Raw genomic sequence first — 17,607 nt, forward strand, 5'->3', positions numbered from 1 at the left:
ACTTGAAGAGAAAAAACATTTTCCAGTTGATATTTAATTGACCAGATTTTGTGAAATTAATATTAAAAATTTTCTATGCTAACTTGCCAAGTTTCCAAATTATCTTATTTTATAGTTAGAATTGACTTTTAAAAAAAATTAATTAAAGTGTATTCTAAAATATTAAGTGTGAATTTTATTGATTAATTTTTTCTCAACATGTTATGGAGAGATTTGTCGTTGCAAGTAAGTGCTTGATAAATTTTGCATTTTTATTTTAAAATATTGTAAAGAGATTATTATAAAAATTTAGAAGGAGAGTGTTAGAGGGGAGGGGGGATGAGTGTTAATTTCTTCATACCTCAACGAAAGAGTGTTTTTTTTTCTCTTCAAGTTTAGGTTGGAGTGTTATTTTTCTCAGACCTTAAAGGAGGAGAGTGTAATTATCTCAATTATTATTTTAGTTCCTTAAGTTTAATTTTTGTTATTTTAATCCATTTAGATACCGGTTATTTTGCTGAAAACTGAAAATAATAAAAGTAATAATAAAAAAGTTACTGTGTGGGGCAAAAACATCCTGGTGGGAACGTGGGCCTTTTGGGCCGTGTTAAGGAAGGCCGACCTGACCATGGGGTTAGAAATTGTTAGTGCTATGGGTCGGCCCATACGCCGAGGATCCAAGGATCCAGCCGAGGGTGAACTTACTCTCGGATGGACACCGAAGAACTCAGGATTTCATAGTGAAGATTAGGGGATGACACAGTTAAGGCCAATGGTAAAAAGGGGTGAACCCTAGAACGCCCCAGAAGCCCCGGTATTGAAGAAAAGTCAAAGATAAAGGCTGCTGCCTCCACATTAAAGACCCTGCATCTACCACCTTGGCCGCATTGATGGGGAAGTGACACCTGAACAGTGGAAGAGAAACTTCTGGTCACTATTCAAAAGGCCCTGAGAAAAGAAATATCTCGTTAAAGGGGGAGGTGAGGCAACACGTGTACAAAGCATTCAAAAGAGTAGTATTTAAAGAGCAATTTAAGACAGAAAAAGGACGGAACTTTTTGTAAACAAAAAGGAAAAAAGATAAAGAGAGAGATATAATATAAGAACAGCTCTCGGCTTACGTCCGAGGAGGCCTATTTACAATATTCCTTGTTGTTTCCAAGTACTGGCAATCTTTGGTTTGTCATTTAATTCCCACCCATTTCTAACCTAGGTTTCAAGCCCACACTCTACAAATTCGTATTGTTTAAGGCTCATTGGGCCTGAGCCCATAACTGTTCTTGGGTCCAGGTGCAATTGTGCACTTACAGTTACTGTTTACGCACTTGGCACTGTTTATAAGCCTAAATACTCTATTTATGTTCCATGAACAGTGTAAGAGGCGCTCAAAAAAAAAAAAAAACAAAACAAAACAAAAAACAAAAATGCAAACACAGGAGAATAAATGCAATCCAAACACTCATTTAGTCTACTCAATTCGATAACGTTATCATTCTAATCCTTTGAACTAAATGACCACGTTGGTGACCTCCTTCATGACTTGATTAGCGAATGGATTTTTTGAGAAAGGGAAACCTTTAAACTAGAGTTTTTCTTAAGGTGCCTCGTAAAATTGGACTCAAAATTTATCATCTCTCCAAATTCAAAGAAAAAATATGGGTATGCGTGGGGATTTTTGGACTCGTAATAAAGATGGGTCAACTTGACCCGCTAAATGATGAGTCAAAATGGGTCAACTTGTGGGTCTCATTGGTTGACCCTTTTTTTCCAAATAGATTTATTTATTCCTGTGATTTTTCAAATCAATTTTTGGCTTTCTAACACTACGGAAATGTGCTTCACACGCTATTTTTTTTTTCATTTTCTCTCTCTAATAATTCAGTTATTAGAATAAGTGAGGGAAGGGGATTTAGAACTTTAGTTCTCCTTATAAAAGACATTGACCAATATCATTGAGCTATAAAACTTTTGCTTTGTTTATTTTTCTATTTTTACTTTTCTTAGAGGCACTCAAAAATTATTTCTTCACAAGAATTTAAGGTTTTAGTTTAGAGAACCATAAACTATGTAAACTACATATATGATTAATAGAGGAGAATACATTTTATACATTCATCATCATCAACCTATAGAAATCATCCATTTGATCCCAATGCAATTGCAAGCACACACATTGAGGCCTCCCTCGCCTTTTGGCCCTGGCAACAGCATGACCAAACCAGGCTTAACCACAATTGGAGTGGCACAATATTTTACTCTTCCCCATGCAAACACTTCCTCTTCTAGCCCCAATCCCAACCATGACACCAATGAGAAGCTATTTTCCGTGCAGGGCACTCCTCTGTTCACCTCCAACCAAACTATCCCAGACCTCGCATACTCATCATCAAGTCTCTGAACCCCTTACTCGCACTTTTCTAACAAGGAACCAGTCATCTTCCTCCCTAAGCTCCCTCACACTTGCTCTTGCAAATCCAGGAATCAATGCATTGCATTCCCTGCAAACCCACATGGTGCTTGTGGCACAATTCTTTTGCAAGCATCCATCGGAAAACAACATGGTAAAAATCCTTTCCTCTGGCATCTTTACTGCAATGCTCATTGCCTTCCATATCTTTGCTGCCACAACATGAAATGTGGTGCAATTCTTCAGTTTTTTCCGCCCCGGAGGGCTGGCTTCGTTATGTAGCTAATGCGTTCCGGAGACAAATAGACCATATGAGTCTGATTATGTGATGTGGTGGGTTGATTCGTGACAATGCCACTCAAACCTCGTACAGTGAATAAATCATGATCTGTCTCAGTAGTTTTTGAGCACTCAAACCTCCAAGGGTGTGTTTGATTGGAGGTAAAATAGGGTTGATGGAAAACTTTAGAGAGAAAATGAGAAGGAAAACTTTTTTAGAGTGTGTTTTGTTGGATGGAGAGAAAGGAAAATAAGTGGTAGAGCACATGTGTTTTATCTCCGAGCTCACCAACAAGTTTTCTTTCCAAAATGAAGAGAAAACTGAAAAGAGAAATTGGACATCATTTTTAGACAAAAATGCCCATGTACAATTGCACCTTCACTAATGTTGGTTTTCTTCACACTTTTTTTTTTCTTTTTTTCCTACGTTGCCTGCCTCTTTTTTATTTTTATTACTTTTGATTCACTGGGCAGGCGTTGCCAGCCTCCCTTCTTCTTCTTCTTCTTCTTTTCTTCTTCTTATTTCCTTTTTTTTTTTGATTTACTGGGCAGGCTTGTCCAGTGCTCTTTTTTTTTTTTGCTTTCTTTTGTGTTTTTTTTTTGTTTAGATGTGAATTTTTTTTTTTAATTTTATGAACATGATTTTTATTTTTTAATAAATTTAAGTGATTGATTTTTTTTATTATTTATCAATTTTTTTAAAATGGGTTTTAATAAGGGTATATGCGTAAATTTATACAAACTCACTTTTTTTTTTTTTTTTCCATTTTTCCACTCTCAACTAAACAAAAAGAAGGGAAATTAAAATTTTTTTTATCCTTTTACTTTTCTATCCTCTCACTATTTTCTATCTTCCCACTTTTTCACCCCTCGAATCAAACAGACCCTAAGAATTGTCCGATCTGAATTAGGCACAACAACCAGATTATCACCGCGAGTTAAAGCAGCCCAATTTACCTCAAAAACTCTGACTGCTACCCCATCTAGCGTGCAATGGTTGACTCGAGAGGCAAGTGCTAAACTTCCACATCCAAACTGTGTAAACTGTCATAACAAACTAACTGTCAAACTGATTTACTTCAATTACATATTTTACATTTTTTTTTCCAATTTAAGTTTGGCATTACGCCTTTAAAAGAATAGGAAAAGGAATTTAACAGTTTTTGTTTTTTGAGAAACAATTTAACAGTTCAATTAAACCAATAAAAAAAATACGGAATAGATTGATTAAAACACAAATAAAATTGAAAGTAAATAAATGAGACCTATTTTCTTCAGTTAGATGGACGTTTTAAAAAAATTAATATAAAAAAAGGAAACATATGGATTAATTATTATGTCCTTGCTTTTTATTAGTTGTGAACAAATGTCTTTTTTTGCCAATTTTTGGTGGCATAACATAACCAAATTTCTGTAAGATTATACCTCCTTTAGAAGACCTTAAGTGGTCCACATTTAAGTGATACATGAAAAATTCATGTCTTAAATTTTCTATTTTTTATTTTTTTTTATTTTTATACAAGATAAAATTTTTATTCTAGCCTAATTTAAGTATATATGTGTATGAAACTTCCTCTTGGAGACTTGAACCCTGACCCTTGCCCCCACACCCCACAAGCATTTATACTTGTGGAGTAATCACCGTACTAAGGGTGCGCGGTGGTAATTTTCTATTTATTAAAGTTACACATTGTGGTGTAACATTCTATTAATAACTCTCAATTAGTGATAATAAATTGAAGACACCTTGGAATAGCTTCTATTGTGATTAAACACCATGTAGGTACAATTGGTTAAACTCCTTGACGGAATGAAAGTTATGGAATAAACCTTAAACTAAAAGGGTCCTTAGTCTAGCCTATTTATATATAGCATGTATTTCCATAAAAAAATCATGTGTTGAAAAGACCATTTAGACTAGAAGAATTATTTCATGTATACATTTGTGGGGGGTAAAAAGATCCTGATGGGAACATGGGCCTTTTGGGCCGTGTTAAGGAAGGCCGACCTGACCCTGGGTTTAGGAGTTGTTAATACTATGGGTCGGCCCATGCGCCGAGGATCCGAGGACCCAGCCGAGGGTGAACTTACCCTCGGATGAGCACCGAAGAACTCGGGATTTCATAGTAAGGGCTAGGGGATGGCACAGTTAAGGCCAATGGTTAAGAGGGGGAAACCCTAGAACGCCCCAGAAGCACCGGTGTTGAAGAAATGTCAAAGATAAAGGCTGCTACCTCCACATTAAAGACCCTGCACCTACCACCCTGGCCGCATTGATGAGGAAGTGACACTTGAACAGTGGAAGGGAAGCTTCTAGTTACTGTTCAAAGGCACTAAGAAAAGAAATATCTAGGCTAAGGGAGGAAATGGGGCAACACGTGTATAAAGTATTAGAAAGAGGAGTATTTAAGGGAGACCTCTTTGTAACCTAAAAAGAAAAGAAACAAAGAAAGATATAATATAAGAACAGCCCTTGGCTCACGTCCGAGGACGCCAATTTTTGCAATATTCCTTGTTGTTTCCAATTATTTACCACCCTTAGTTTGTTGTTTGGTTCCCACCCATTTCTAATCTAGGTTTCAAGCCCACACTCTACAAATTCGTATTGTTTAAGGCTCATTGGGCCTGAGCCCATAACTGTTCTTGGGTCCAGGTGCAATTGTGCACCTACAACATTTATCTTCAATAATCAATTTTCTCTAAAACATTTGAACAATTATGGCTAAAGGTATGTTTGTTTTCTTCCACTGCTCTAGATTTTATAAAGTATATAGCATATATGAAATTAGATCATAAACGAAAATTATATATTTAAGTGTGCTTCAGATTTATTGCAATGATCTTGTTTTGAAATATCATTTTATGGTTTGTTTTAATTTCCTGTCATGATCAACATGAGGATTTGTTGATCTTTATGATGCTATTTGAAGTGGTGAATATCAAAATGACTTGGGAGTGGCTATAGCATCTTAAGCCATGATGATAATCACATCAAGAAAAATTTATGAGACTTCATTAGGAAAAAAGGCATCTAAGTGACAATTTTATAATGAAAATAATGACTTGGCCTCATAGGAAGGTTCTAATTGTTTTGATTTGATTGGAATAAGGTGGTGAATTAAGAAAAGATTTTTCCAAGACCCATAGGTATAGAAAACCTAAAGTAGAGAAAGAAAACAAACATACTAGCCGTAGTTGTTCAAGTGTTTTAGAGAGAACTGATTATTTAAGATAATGTATGTATAAAAGAGTGCTAGTCTATGACATATTCCACACATATGACCTTTTGATGGAGATATAGGCTATATATAGGCTAGACTAGGGATCCTTTTAGTTTAAGATTTATTTCATAACTCTACTTCTATCAAGGAGTTCAACCAATTGTAACTCCATGATGTTTACTCATTATAGGTGTTATTCCAATGTGTCTTCAAAGTATTATCTCTAATTGAGAGTTACTGATAGAATGTTACACCATAACACATAACTTTCATAAATAGAAAATTTAAGACAAACTTTTCATCTATCACTTTAATGTAGGCCACATAAGGTTTCCTAAAGGAGTTATAATCTTACTAGAGATTCATTATGTTATGTAGCCACAAAAATTTGGCAAAAAATAACATTTATTCACAACTAATAAAAATTAAAGGACATAATAATCAATCTATATGTTTCTTTCTTTTATATAATTTTTTTTTATTTTAAACGTCCATCTTACTGAAAGAAAATAGATCTCATTTATTTTCAATTTTATTTTCCTTTTTATCTTCATTTCATTTTAAAACTTTTAACCGCATTAAGGATATGGAGAAAGACTATTTCCTGCATATTTCAAAAGTTTAGTGAGTCTCTAGTGGACAATAAATTTATTAAAAAAATAACAGTACCATAATTAGGCTTATGTTATAAATAGTCATAAGCTAATTGACTGGTTTTTTTTTTAAGATTCAAATTTAAAATAAAGAGGCAAATTATTTATTTGATTTTTGGAAAATGGTCAGACTATTGAAAATGTCCATTTGAGAATTACTTATTTTTAGTAACTTATTTTCATAATGTGAAATAAAAAAAATAAAAAAAGCTAGAAACTGACTTATTTCTAAAAAGCTAAAAGTTAGATAATTTAAAATAAAGATAAAATAAAAGGTAGTATAAGATTTACAAATGGTGAATAATTTAAGTAAAAATCTAGCTTTTAATCGATTGCTAAATTCACACGTAATGAGAGGTACGTGCCAATTAGGTAACGGGTTATCAAAAGAACTTTTTTATAATACAACTTTTCATAAACTTCATTTTTTTAGATACATCTTTCTCAATCTCTATAACTTCATTTTTTTTTAAAAATCTGATATTCTGATTCATATGAAAAATAAATTATACGAAATCCGTATTATAGTCTTTTAACCTGATTTATTTAATTTATAGTACTAAAAAATCTACTTACTAAATTAACTGTATAGTACTAAATAGTAAATACTAATAACCAAAGGGAAAATAACCTGTATAGACAAAAGGGGATTGTCCTTCAAGTCCCTTTCTTCATCACTCTCTTCATCCAACAATGCAACCAGCTGCCTGAACTCCAGCTTGGGAGACGAGAGGTCACCTAATTCACTCAACTTGGTGTCGGTTCTCGCCGCAACAACCACAACACCAGCACCATTACAATCAATTTCAAAGTGATTATCTTCTTCCGAACATGGCACTAGCCTACCAGCTAAAAAATCAAAGGCACTAGCATTTTGGAAAGGCACTACATAAGCTATGATAAGCTTCAAAGTATGTCATTTAATTTGTTGGGGGGGTTGAAAAAGGACACAGATTCTTGGTACACAACAAGGGAAAGGTCTATGTTTGTTGTTTGATAAGAAAATTTTTCTACGTTCTGTAGGTTTTTCGGGTGCATGCAATTACAACTTTCTCAAGTAACTTCATATTCTCCGTTCTATTTAGCTAGAGCCACCCCTGTGGCCTGTGGGTGCTTCTTTAGGCTCTGGTGCACAACACAATGGAGCTGTGGTCAATATAAAAGAATTGTATAAGATGTGGAAAGAAAAATTTACATCGGAAATGCCTTGAACAAAACTAGAATGGTTATTTATAGGAGCAAGAGTTTGCATGAGACATCTCTTAAACGAGAAAGCGTCAAGACTGTTACTAAATTATACTAATTGACAAATTCAAGATCATTGTGCTTTTGACTACTATTGAAAGTGGTTGCTTTTTTTCAAAACTAATTATTGTTCAATAGAAGGTTAAACTTAAGAATTTAAATAAATTATATTAAATTAAGAGTTACGTTAATTGTTGAATAATTTAATTAATTTAAAACTATGATAATTTTAAGGCTAAATTACAATTTTATATGGGCTTATAGTGCGGCTTTCTTCTGCCCGGGAGGGGTGGGGCAGCTTATTGTATTATTTGCGGTCTAAGGGTACAATTTTAAGTGCAACATTTTCTTATATATAAATATTAATTAATTATTCTCAAAAAAAAATATTAATTAAATATTATTTATTGAGTTTTTGATATCATTTTTCAAATTTAAAATGTACTTTTTCAAATATTAGTAATTAAGTTTTTGATGTGATAACTACTATTAAGAGAGATTTTGGTATGATAATTTCTAAGGCAGATTCGACAATATCTATAGTGGGTTAAAGATTCAGCGGTGGTACAAAAGAGGATGTCGGATATTAGTAAGATAGGTTCCAAATTTCAACCTTTTTGGAATTGGGATATTAGGGAGGACTTATGTATGTGACAAGTTATATTCATTAATCAATTTATAAAATGCTAATATGGGATACTGGTATTAGAGGCTGTAAACTTGGGGTATTGCCCCAAGGCTTATTGAATTTAAACTCGATAAAAAAAAAATTGAAAAAACAGTAATAGACTATAGGATAAGTATTGAGTGGATGAACTATGTATATTCATCCAAAAAAAAAAAAATACAACAAAGGATTTGATAGAAATGAACTCAAACTCTTTCATTCACCCAACCAAAAAGAAGTCAAGAACAAAAATGAAAGGGAGAAAGCTTTCCAATAGCATAAACTAGAACAAAAAGAAAGGGAGAGTAGATAAAGCCAACCAGAAATGAAGATGAAAGGAGAGTAGTCAACACATTGTACATTGATTGCTAAGCAATTACAAAGTAAGCTACAAAAAATAATAATAATAAAATTAAAAAAAAAAAAGATGGAAAGGCAAAAGCGGCAATATTAAAAATGAATAGATAGGGGTTTGATCCCTGAAAAATCAAGATGGAGAGAAAATGTGTGTTCGTGTCTTTTATTTTAACAAATAGTCATATGATCTCTCTTTTGGAAAAATTGAGATAAGATATTTAATGAATTTGTCTATAAAACTATTAATTTAACTATTAATAGTTTGAGAAGAGAGAGATGAAGAGTCTCTTCACCTTCTATGTTTGGGAGAACGAATATTTTCACTCTTAAACTATGAAAGATTGACTAAAGCACATTAAGAATTTAAGAGAAGACATATCATTTAAAGAGGGGATAATTTTATTTTCTTTTAAGAAAAAATTATTAATTAAAATTTTGGGACAATTCTTTCTTGGGCCTTGATTTTTTTTCTAGGTGAGAGGGCCTTAATTATATTTTATTGGTTAATAAAGGGGTCTTCTTCCATTTGGGACTTAGGCCATTGCCATTCACATTAACTAGTTCAAAAATTTTAGTCTATTTTTGCATAACATTCCATTTTTTCTATTTTATTTAACCACTTTTCACAACACCCACATTAGCTATTTCATTAAAATATTTTTAAAAAAATTTAAATTATTTCTCTCTTCACATCCTTCATTCACTCTCTTCATTCATCCTCTTGAAATATAAAGAAAGAAAAAAAAATAAAAATACACAACAAAAATGTTTGTGTATATTTGCACAAGTATTATGTCCAATAGTGGACACATGACATCATATAGATTGGTTCAGTGCAACTCTGACCTAATCCTTACCTTTTATGCAAATAGTGGTTTGCTGATGCATAAGAGTGGTTTGCTGATAATGAACTATAGCATAAAAAAAAATTAGGTGGCATAAAAAAATGATTTTTAAATTGAATTCTTTATTGCCGTTAGCCAAGTTAGCACAAAGGCATACACTCCTAGTGAAAATGTCTAAGATATAAAATTGCATTGGCCAATTAAATTTGCAGAGAGAGAGAGAGAGGTGGAACAGAAAGCCTTTGCCATTAAATTTGCAAGAGTCAACGAAAAATCTGTAGAAGATTTTAAAGTAGAAATTTGGAAGAATATTCCTTGGAGATCAAAGATGCATACTATGAATAATTTACATTCATTCTCAAGCTCTTTCTTAAGCCCATGGCCATGGTGAGGAACCAACCACCAGACATATACACGGCATTCCCAATTGGGTAATTTTTTACTGTTCTCTTTGTGGCCAAGTTTTAGACCCAAGTCATTTGACCTAAAATCACAGTACAATCCTCTCTTACACACTTAGAAGTCCAAAGAAGGGGTTGGTCATTGCAGACTTCAATTCAGACCCAGCTGTGTTTAGAATTTCCATGTCGACCTTATCATCAGGAAGATACAAGAACTCGTCTCCTTCGGTTCTCTCAAACCCACAGAGCTCAAGAAATTCCATACCTCCTCTCAAGTTCCCAACTCTATCCTGTTAAGGGTTAAATAGCTAAACAATAAATAAATGACTAGAGTAGAAATCTTACAAAACAAGTACACCTGAACCAAGAAAAACAAATAAAAATATTATATGCCAGATTTTAGCCATGTTTATGAAACCCTTCTCTTTTTTCTTTGGGTATATCGTGTTTATACAGAGGAACATGCTGGCCTGAAAATGTAACAGGAAATAGTGACAGACCATAAAAGCAGTAGATATTAAGACCGTTCAATTTAAGGCTACAAAGAGGATAACACTCGTCAAATCTATGCATTACTTGACAGTAGTGATCAAAAGAAAAACTAAATACGGTGATCCAACAATCAGGATGGAGAGCTCTTGGCTCTCATCATGACTAATGAAGCTACCTTTTTCATACAAATGAGCCTGGCGAATTAATGTATTATTTTTTACTAGTTAAAAATCGTGAAAGTGAACCCAATAATAATCCCAAACCGAACCAAAAGTAACCTAATTTCCGTGGAAAATAACTTGGCATTACCAGTGTCTTGTGGCAATAACCTATCCCAAAAGCTTCCATCAAAAGGACAATCTGGACTTTGGTGGAGATAACAAATGGACTCTACTTGATTCAATCAGCTCAGATTACTCGTATGGTTGGTATGGAGGGTTAAACAACATGATCAAACCTCAGCAACACCCCCCCCCCCCAACAACCACATCAATCAAAGAAATTGTTTACCTGGAATAATGGATTAGTAAGTCGAATCTTCCTAAATTTTTCCTCATCAGGATTTTTTGCGATATTTCCAACATAGATCAGAAGAGTTTCAAAGGCCCTCCTAACTCTGGCACCATCATTCTAGATGAATAAATAGAAAAAGGCAGGAGGAATCAGGCTGCTGACAGAGTAACATGTAAAATATAGAAGTTAATGAAATAGCATGTGACAACCTTAACTAACAAAAATGGACTACATTTGGGACTGGTGAAACCTAAAGTTCACAAGTCAAAGAAATGCTAAAAATATTTATGGCAGGAACCCTAAAAATATCCTATGCATATGATTTATGCTATAACAGGTGCATGTACCTTCACCTTAGTTTAATTAAAAGCCTTTCAAGAATTCAAGCATGCGCTTTCTTTCTTTAAGTATTTGTATGTAAAGCAAGGAGATTTTTCGTACAAGGTCGTGGAGAGCTATCTATCTTGTAAATAATAAGATGTAGTACCTCCCATTTATCTGAAAACTCAGATGCAAAGGAAATTCATTGTTGTGACAATTTATCTGTGGAGATCTTTAACCCAATGGATTTCCAAAAATAAAAAATAAAAAACCACCCTCTGATTAAATGATTCACATATAAGAAGTCCACTATACCAGAATTTTTATACAGGAAAACTTCAACACTATGCTTTGCTCTTGAAACATATAACGAGGAAATTGAAGCACACTCTAACCTCAGAATGAAGTTGCTAAAAATAGTTTAGGAAACCACTTATAATGTGATGGTTCTACAATCATGTCATAAAATACATAAACCGATCTATTTTTGAAATGTCTCTGAACTCTTGTGCTTGTTACACTATGAGCAATTTACCTGGTGATTGCGCTTAAGAGACCTTAAACATTCTCTCATCCGCTCCGCATTTGTTACAGACTTCAGAGGCAATGATGTCTGCAACTAATAATAAAAAGAACAACATCAAAATAACTCTGCCCTGTAGTTCAAGTAAAGAAATTTATATTATGCAATGGCACAGAAGAGTGCTAAGTTCTATAAACATCACTTTCAAAATAACCGTACCGTTTTTTCCTGCAACAAATGAGTGGAAGCTTTTACAGATGGACTTTCTGGTGGCAATCCAAGTCTTGACCTCCTTTCTACCTATGAAGACATGCATAGTTTTTTGAGTCATGGTAAATTCTTGAGAAAGGTATTAAACCTCAAATCAGGAATAATGAACTAAAAAGTATAAATTATCACTTGATAAAATTTAAAATAAAATAAAATCCCATTAGTCTCTCTTCTATTCTTGGTTGTTGCTTACTTCAAGTTCTTTGAGAATATTTTTTGAAAACTTTTTTCCTGTATTAGCACAACTTCCACAAAATACATATTTCTCTCTAGTTTTATTGACCATAAAATACTATAAAGAAAAAAAATTCTCCTTCCATAGAAATGGGCAGGCCCTAGGGAAAAGGTGTATTAAGGACAATGATAGTGAAATCTATAATATAAAGTTTTCATTTGGGAATTGTGTATTTTCGGTAACTTATTGGCACAGTGTTTATCAAAAGATATAGTTTTTGGTAACATTTATGTTTTTTTTTTTATAATTTATTATTTTTATTTTTTATGTTAAATGCGTTACAAAGAGCTAAAAGCTAGATTATTTGGAAAAAAAAAAAAAAAAAAAAAGACAAAAAGCTAAAAGCTAAATGTTTTCAATGATTCCCAAACGCACGCATAATCTACTAGAAAAAAATTATAATCTATTAACAATTTTTCTAAGCACAATGAAATGTGGAAAAATTTTCAAGTACCTTATCATGTTCTAGTTTCTTTAGTATTTTCTCCCTTGCTCTTTTTTCTTCCTCCTTTTCTTTTTTTTTCAAGGCAAAATAACTGAAAAAACAGAGTGAATATATTAATATTTAAGTTAGAAGGAAATAAAATCTAATGTATTTAAAGACAAAAAGGGATAAATAGACATAAAATTGCCAAATAGAAAAAACAATTACTAAATTAAGACAGACCGTTGTTTTTCATTGCTTTCTAGAATTCGCTTTGCCTCAGTGAGGTCCTTACTAGCTCGAATCCTCTCCTGGAACAATAGCACAACCAAAGTCTTTATAAATAAATGCCAAGTACATGATACGAGCTCTTAACAGAATCCCAAAGAACAAACAGAAGAGTTTGATTTGACAAAAACCAACAATGAAGCAGCAATAATATGTTCTAAAATATAAAAAAGCTATGGCAAGTTCACCGTTGAATAATGTCTTTCAGGGGTAAAAAGAACTTAGGAATTATGATATAAGATCTTTAAGAAATTCAACTATATTAGGCTTCTTGATATGTTCTCAAAATATTCTTGAATGGGTTTGGATATTTAAGAACTTAAGGTTAGATAATAAAAAAGGATTGAATCTTAATGAATCGTGAAATGAATTTGATGTTCGATTGATGGTAAAACAATGAATTGAATGAGAAACCTAGGCAAGGTTTTAAGAAACCTACTATAATTATTTTCCCAAAAAAAAATGTTACTATAATTTTATTAAAGCTCACAAATCTCAATGAATTTATAGTATAAAGGCCTATAAATACTAAGTTTTCGTAAATAAAAAGAAAAAGAATACTAAACCAAGTTTGTATATGAACCATAATCATATCTCCTTCATTGAATTCGGAAAATAATCTTCTAATATTAGTTTGAACCTTGAATTTCTCATTCCTGAGTGCAACAATTCTTCATAAGTTATCATGAATTTCCTCTATGTGACTAGCAAATGTTTCAAGTTCAACACTTAATCTAGTAGTAGGAATAAAAAGAAAAGGAGTTAAAAACATAAAATACGACTCATGGGCCTTTGGTACAACCTAATCGCAAGAATCTAGAAATTATCAAATTAACCCCAGTTTTAGTAAAGATTAATTAAAACTAAACAAGAAACAACATTACTTAGATAAACAATAAAATAAGACTGTTCAATTCAGGCTAGCTAACCAAGATCCCAAGAGTCCAAAACACTCCAAATTTTATGCCTTGAACATTAGAACCAACTTTTTACCTCTTATAATTCTTCAAAAGGAGCTGCCATTCACGTTCCCCTCATCAAATCATCTTAACCATGATATTGAACTTATTATTATAATCATGGTAATTTTCTAGTCTAGAAGAGTCTACTAAGGAGAAAATTGCAAGGGTATATGTAGAAAAACTTGCATTAATCATTATTTGTACAATAGAAAGTTGCATATTATTCCTAATGTCATATTTTATGAACCAATAGGCAATATATGCCAACTTTTAAAAAAGGAAAAGGTCATACTCAATGCACAAAGCTCCCACTATCGTGGGATCTAGGAGAGATGATTGATTGGCAGCCATACCCCCATTTTTGGAGAGGCTGATTCCTAGACTCAAACCTGCATCCTATTTTTGGTGGAAGGCACTTGCTATCACACCAAGGCAAGCTTTAAAGAGATTAATTATTTATCAATTGATACTAATAAATTGCCAACTTCACTTTAAAACTTCTCATACTATACACATTTTCTACTTGTGTTTTAAAGCACTATTTAAACTATCTACCCCCACCCCTCCCCAAATCTCTCTGTCTTCCATTAGAGAAAAAGCAGTAAAAAAGTTAAAAGAGTAATCAAAATTCTTAACAAGATTTAGAAAAGGCAAGGTAAAGTTAAGGAGCTATCAAATAAGGAAAGAGAAAACCATAGAAATAACTGCATAATACCTTCTCCCTTTGCCTTTCCAATTTATTTTCTTCTACTTCTTTCTTCTTATGTTCTTTATTCCTGAAACTCAACAACATAAGTAGTCATGGAAAGGAACCGGTTAGCCATAAATAGTAAGATCAATCTGAAAGTTTTTTCAAATATTCAACCAGATTAAAGAATTATATATAAAAGGTCAAAAGAGGGGAAAGAATCTGAGGGGGAGTTCTAGATAAACAGAAAAGGAAACCTTAGTTCCTGTGCCTTTATTTTCATTTGTTCTGTGATATGGAAAGTTTGAGGTGAGTCAAGATTAATATCCACTGCTACCTGGGAGAAGTTAAACAGTCAAGCAAACAAATCTAGTGACAGTATGTGCAACACCAAAGATTTTATATGTTCATGTACAAAATGTATCAACATATTCACCAAAGACAATTTTTTTCTCTCCACCTCCTTTCAAAGAAATGGAGCTTACAAGAAGCAAAGATAAAGTCAAATTCCAAATCTCAAAAGCTACCCACAAAAACAAACTGATAAAAACAAGATCATATTAGAAAAGATACTTAGCTAAACAACAATTGACGCATAAACTTCAGCTCTTACTACCCAATCAAAACTGTCGGCTAAACAAGCATATATATGAGAAAGAATTTCAATTGCCTGAACACCCTCTATCTTATAATAAGCAGACACCTGGTAGATATACCAAAATTAAAAAGCTGAAGATTACTGGCCAATATATGTTCTATTTAAAATGTTTCTCTTTATTTCAATATCAAGCCAAGAGTTTTACAGTTTTGAATCCCCAAGCAATCTTTTAAAATTGACAGTTAAGTTCAAAGTTAACAATTGGGATCAGGATTTTTTTTTTAACAATTATTTGTTAGTTCTATTCAAAATGAAATAGCCGACTATGTCTTACAATAACCTTATCTCTATTTTTCTCACTCCTTTTCTTTCATTTCAAAGGAGTTCTTCCTTTTGTTGGGCATTTTGCCCCTTTGAATATAAGACTTATTAACCCAAAAAAAAAAAGGTATACAAGAAGCTATAATGTGAATATCAAATGTTTTGGTTTTGTGAAACACAATCCCACTTCAAACTATAGTTTTAGTGTTATTTCTCAGCATGAATGAGGATGTGTTACTATACTAAAGAATGAAGTTTAAAATAAGGATATCATTGAATAAAAATACCAAAAATAAGTATATAAAAATCCATGTGCAATGTGAGCAAAGAAGAGAACGAAGATGAGAAACCATATTCATACCAAGGGCATCTGATCAATGTCTGAGTCATTCTCATGATCAATCACCCATTCTATAGCTGCCTCTAAGCTAGAATTACCTGATTATTAACACAAACATCATTCATGTTCATTCACAATTAGCAAAATAAATATAGACAGACCAGAAAAATGAAGAGCTCGTGTTGCTCTTGGCCTTGGAAATCCCATGGCTTCAAGTTCATCAAGCAGTTTCTTGTTGACTTGTGGAACAGCCATTTCTACAAAAGCTGTTGGATGCATTGAAAAACTTCACACAGTCAATTCAACAAACAGATAGCTATCAATCAAAATTGCTTGAGGATGAAACAAAAAAACAATACCTTGTTGGAGCTGGAGTGGGTTTGATTGATTTTGGTGAAAACCCAGGCAAGGGTAAGGTATAAATTGTGGTTGGAAGTAGTTCTAGGGGCTTCAAAGAAAGAAGCCCTACAATCAAAGCAATAGAGAAAATAGAGCGCCATTGAAGAGGAAGATGATTCTTTACTGTTTGTGGAGCAAAGCAATTTCCTTAACCTTTTTCTGATTCTTTATACTAAAATAGAGGGTTTCCATTCAATAGTACTACCGTACTAGTATTTATACCTTTCCTTTGAGTTCAAAGCAAAACCTTTTTTTTTTTTTTTTGAGAAAAGTTCAAAGCAAAACTTTTTTTTTTTTGTTTTTTTTGTTTTTCTTTTTTTGCGCGTGTATCCTCGAGAACTGCAGAAGTAACTGTTCGTGCGGGAGAGCTGCGAAGGGGTAAAGCAAGAAATTCGTTTCAAAGTGCGGTGAAGACTCGGCGGAGCACCCGAGCGATAAGCACCCTGAGGCTGAGAGCTCTACCAACTCAGCCAACCCCCTGGGTTAAGTTCAAAGCAAAACTTGGTTATTGGTTAAAACACCAAATCAATTGGCAAACGTGACAGACCAATTTTCACCCCAATTTAACAATAAGTTGACTTTTTAAAAAAATATTTTTTTTAAGAGGGTTTCAACTTATAACGTTCGCTTTTGATGATAGTTATTTATCATAGATTAAGACACCAATCAGTTTTTGGTGTAACCATGATAGCTCTTAATTATTAGACTAAGACACCAATCAGTTTTTCGTGTAAACGGAGATTGAATCTCAGATCTCTTATTTAACCATAAGAGACTTTACCAGTTAAGTTAATTGGAACTCATAACGATACGTTGACTTGTGTCACTGTAAGTTGTTGATGAAAAGTTATGGATTCATATGAGTAAGCAAAGAGTAAAAACCTTCACAGTCACACAAATCCCAATTGTTAGCAAGTTGTTAGTTTTTTTTTTTTGTTTTTTTTAATTACTGTTTTTAAGAAGGAGTCATTTGTTAAATTGGGTTTGTGATTAATTACCTTTTTAAAATTATTATTCTTATAATTTAACTACCACTTTTTCGTATTTTCAATTCCAATAGAGACAATATAAAGGTAGAAATCCTCTTACCCCCATTAATGTAAAAAAAAAAAAAAACTAACAAAGATTTACAATAACACCTTATTTGCCTACCAATACCATTTCATAAATATACCATTA

General features: G+C 32.9%; 1 protein-coding gene across 9 annotated transcripts; it reads right to left on the reverse strand.

Annotated features, from left to right (window-relative positions):
- Positions 1-9,885: 9,885 nt before the first annotated feature.
- Positions 9,886-16,641, reverse strand: LOC142618727 (uncharacterized). 9 transcript variants are annotated; one of them, XM_075791726.1, is made up of 11 exons: positions 16,389-16,634; positions 16,191-16,295; positions 16,051-16,127; positions 15,028-15,107; positions 14,798-14,864; positions 13,076-13,143; positions 12,863-12,944; positions 12,123-12,203; positions 11,916-11,993; positions 11,057-11,176; positions 9,886-10,344 (listed from the first exon to the last, which is right to left on the reverse strand). In XM_075791726.1, exons 2-11 carry the CDS (start codon positions 16,282-16,284, stop codon positions 10,162-10,164), a joined length of 930 nt encoding a protein of 309 aa, XP_075647841.1. In that variant the 5' UTR covers positions 16,285-16,295; positions 16,389-16,634; the 3' UTR covers positions 9,886-10,161. The 9 variants fall into 9 exon arrangements, with proteins under 9 accessions (XP_075647841.1, XP_075647839.1, XP_075647842.1 ...); XM_075791724.1 differs by having other exon boundaries at positions 11,916-11,999; XM_075791727.1 differs by having other exon boundaries at positions 14,798-14,858; positions 16,389-16,632.
- Positions 16,642-17,607: the final 966 nt, after the last annotated feature.

The sequence above is a fragment of the Castanea sativa genome, chromosome 12, assembly GCF_040712315.1.
Source record: "Castanea sativa cultivar Marrone di Chiusa Pesio chromosome 12, ASM4071231v1".
Lineage (NCBI taxonomy): Eukaryota > Viridiplantae > Streptophyta > Magnoliopsida > Fagales > Fagaceae > Castanea > Castanea sativa.

Bases quoted from the DNA above. Each gene is read 5' to 3' on its own strand.
- LOC142618727 (XM_075791724.1), bottom strand. From the start codon at position 16,284: ATGGCTGTTCCACAAGTCAACAAGAAACTGCTTGATGAACTTGAAGCC. The intron at 13,144-14,797 runs GTATTATGCAGT...CTATTGTTCCAG, and splicing joins TGGAAAGGCAAAGGGAGAAG to GAGAGGATTCGAGCTAGTAA. The intron at 10,345-11,056 runs GTAAACAATTTC...AACCCTTAACAG, and splicing joins TTACTAATCCATTATTCCAG to GATAGAGTTGGGAACTTGAG.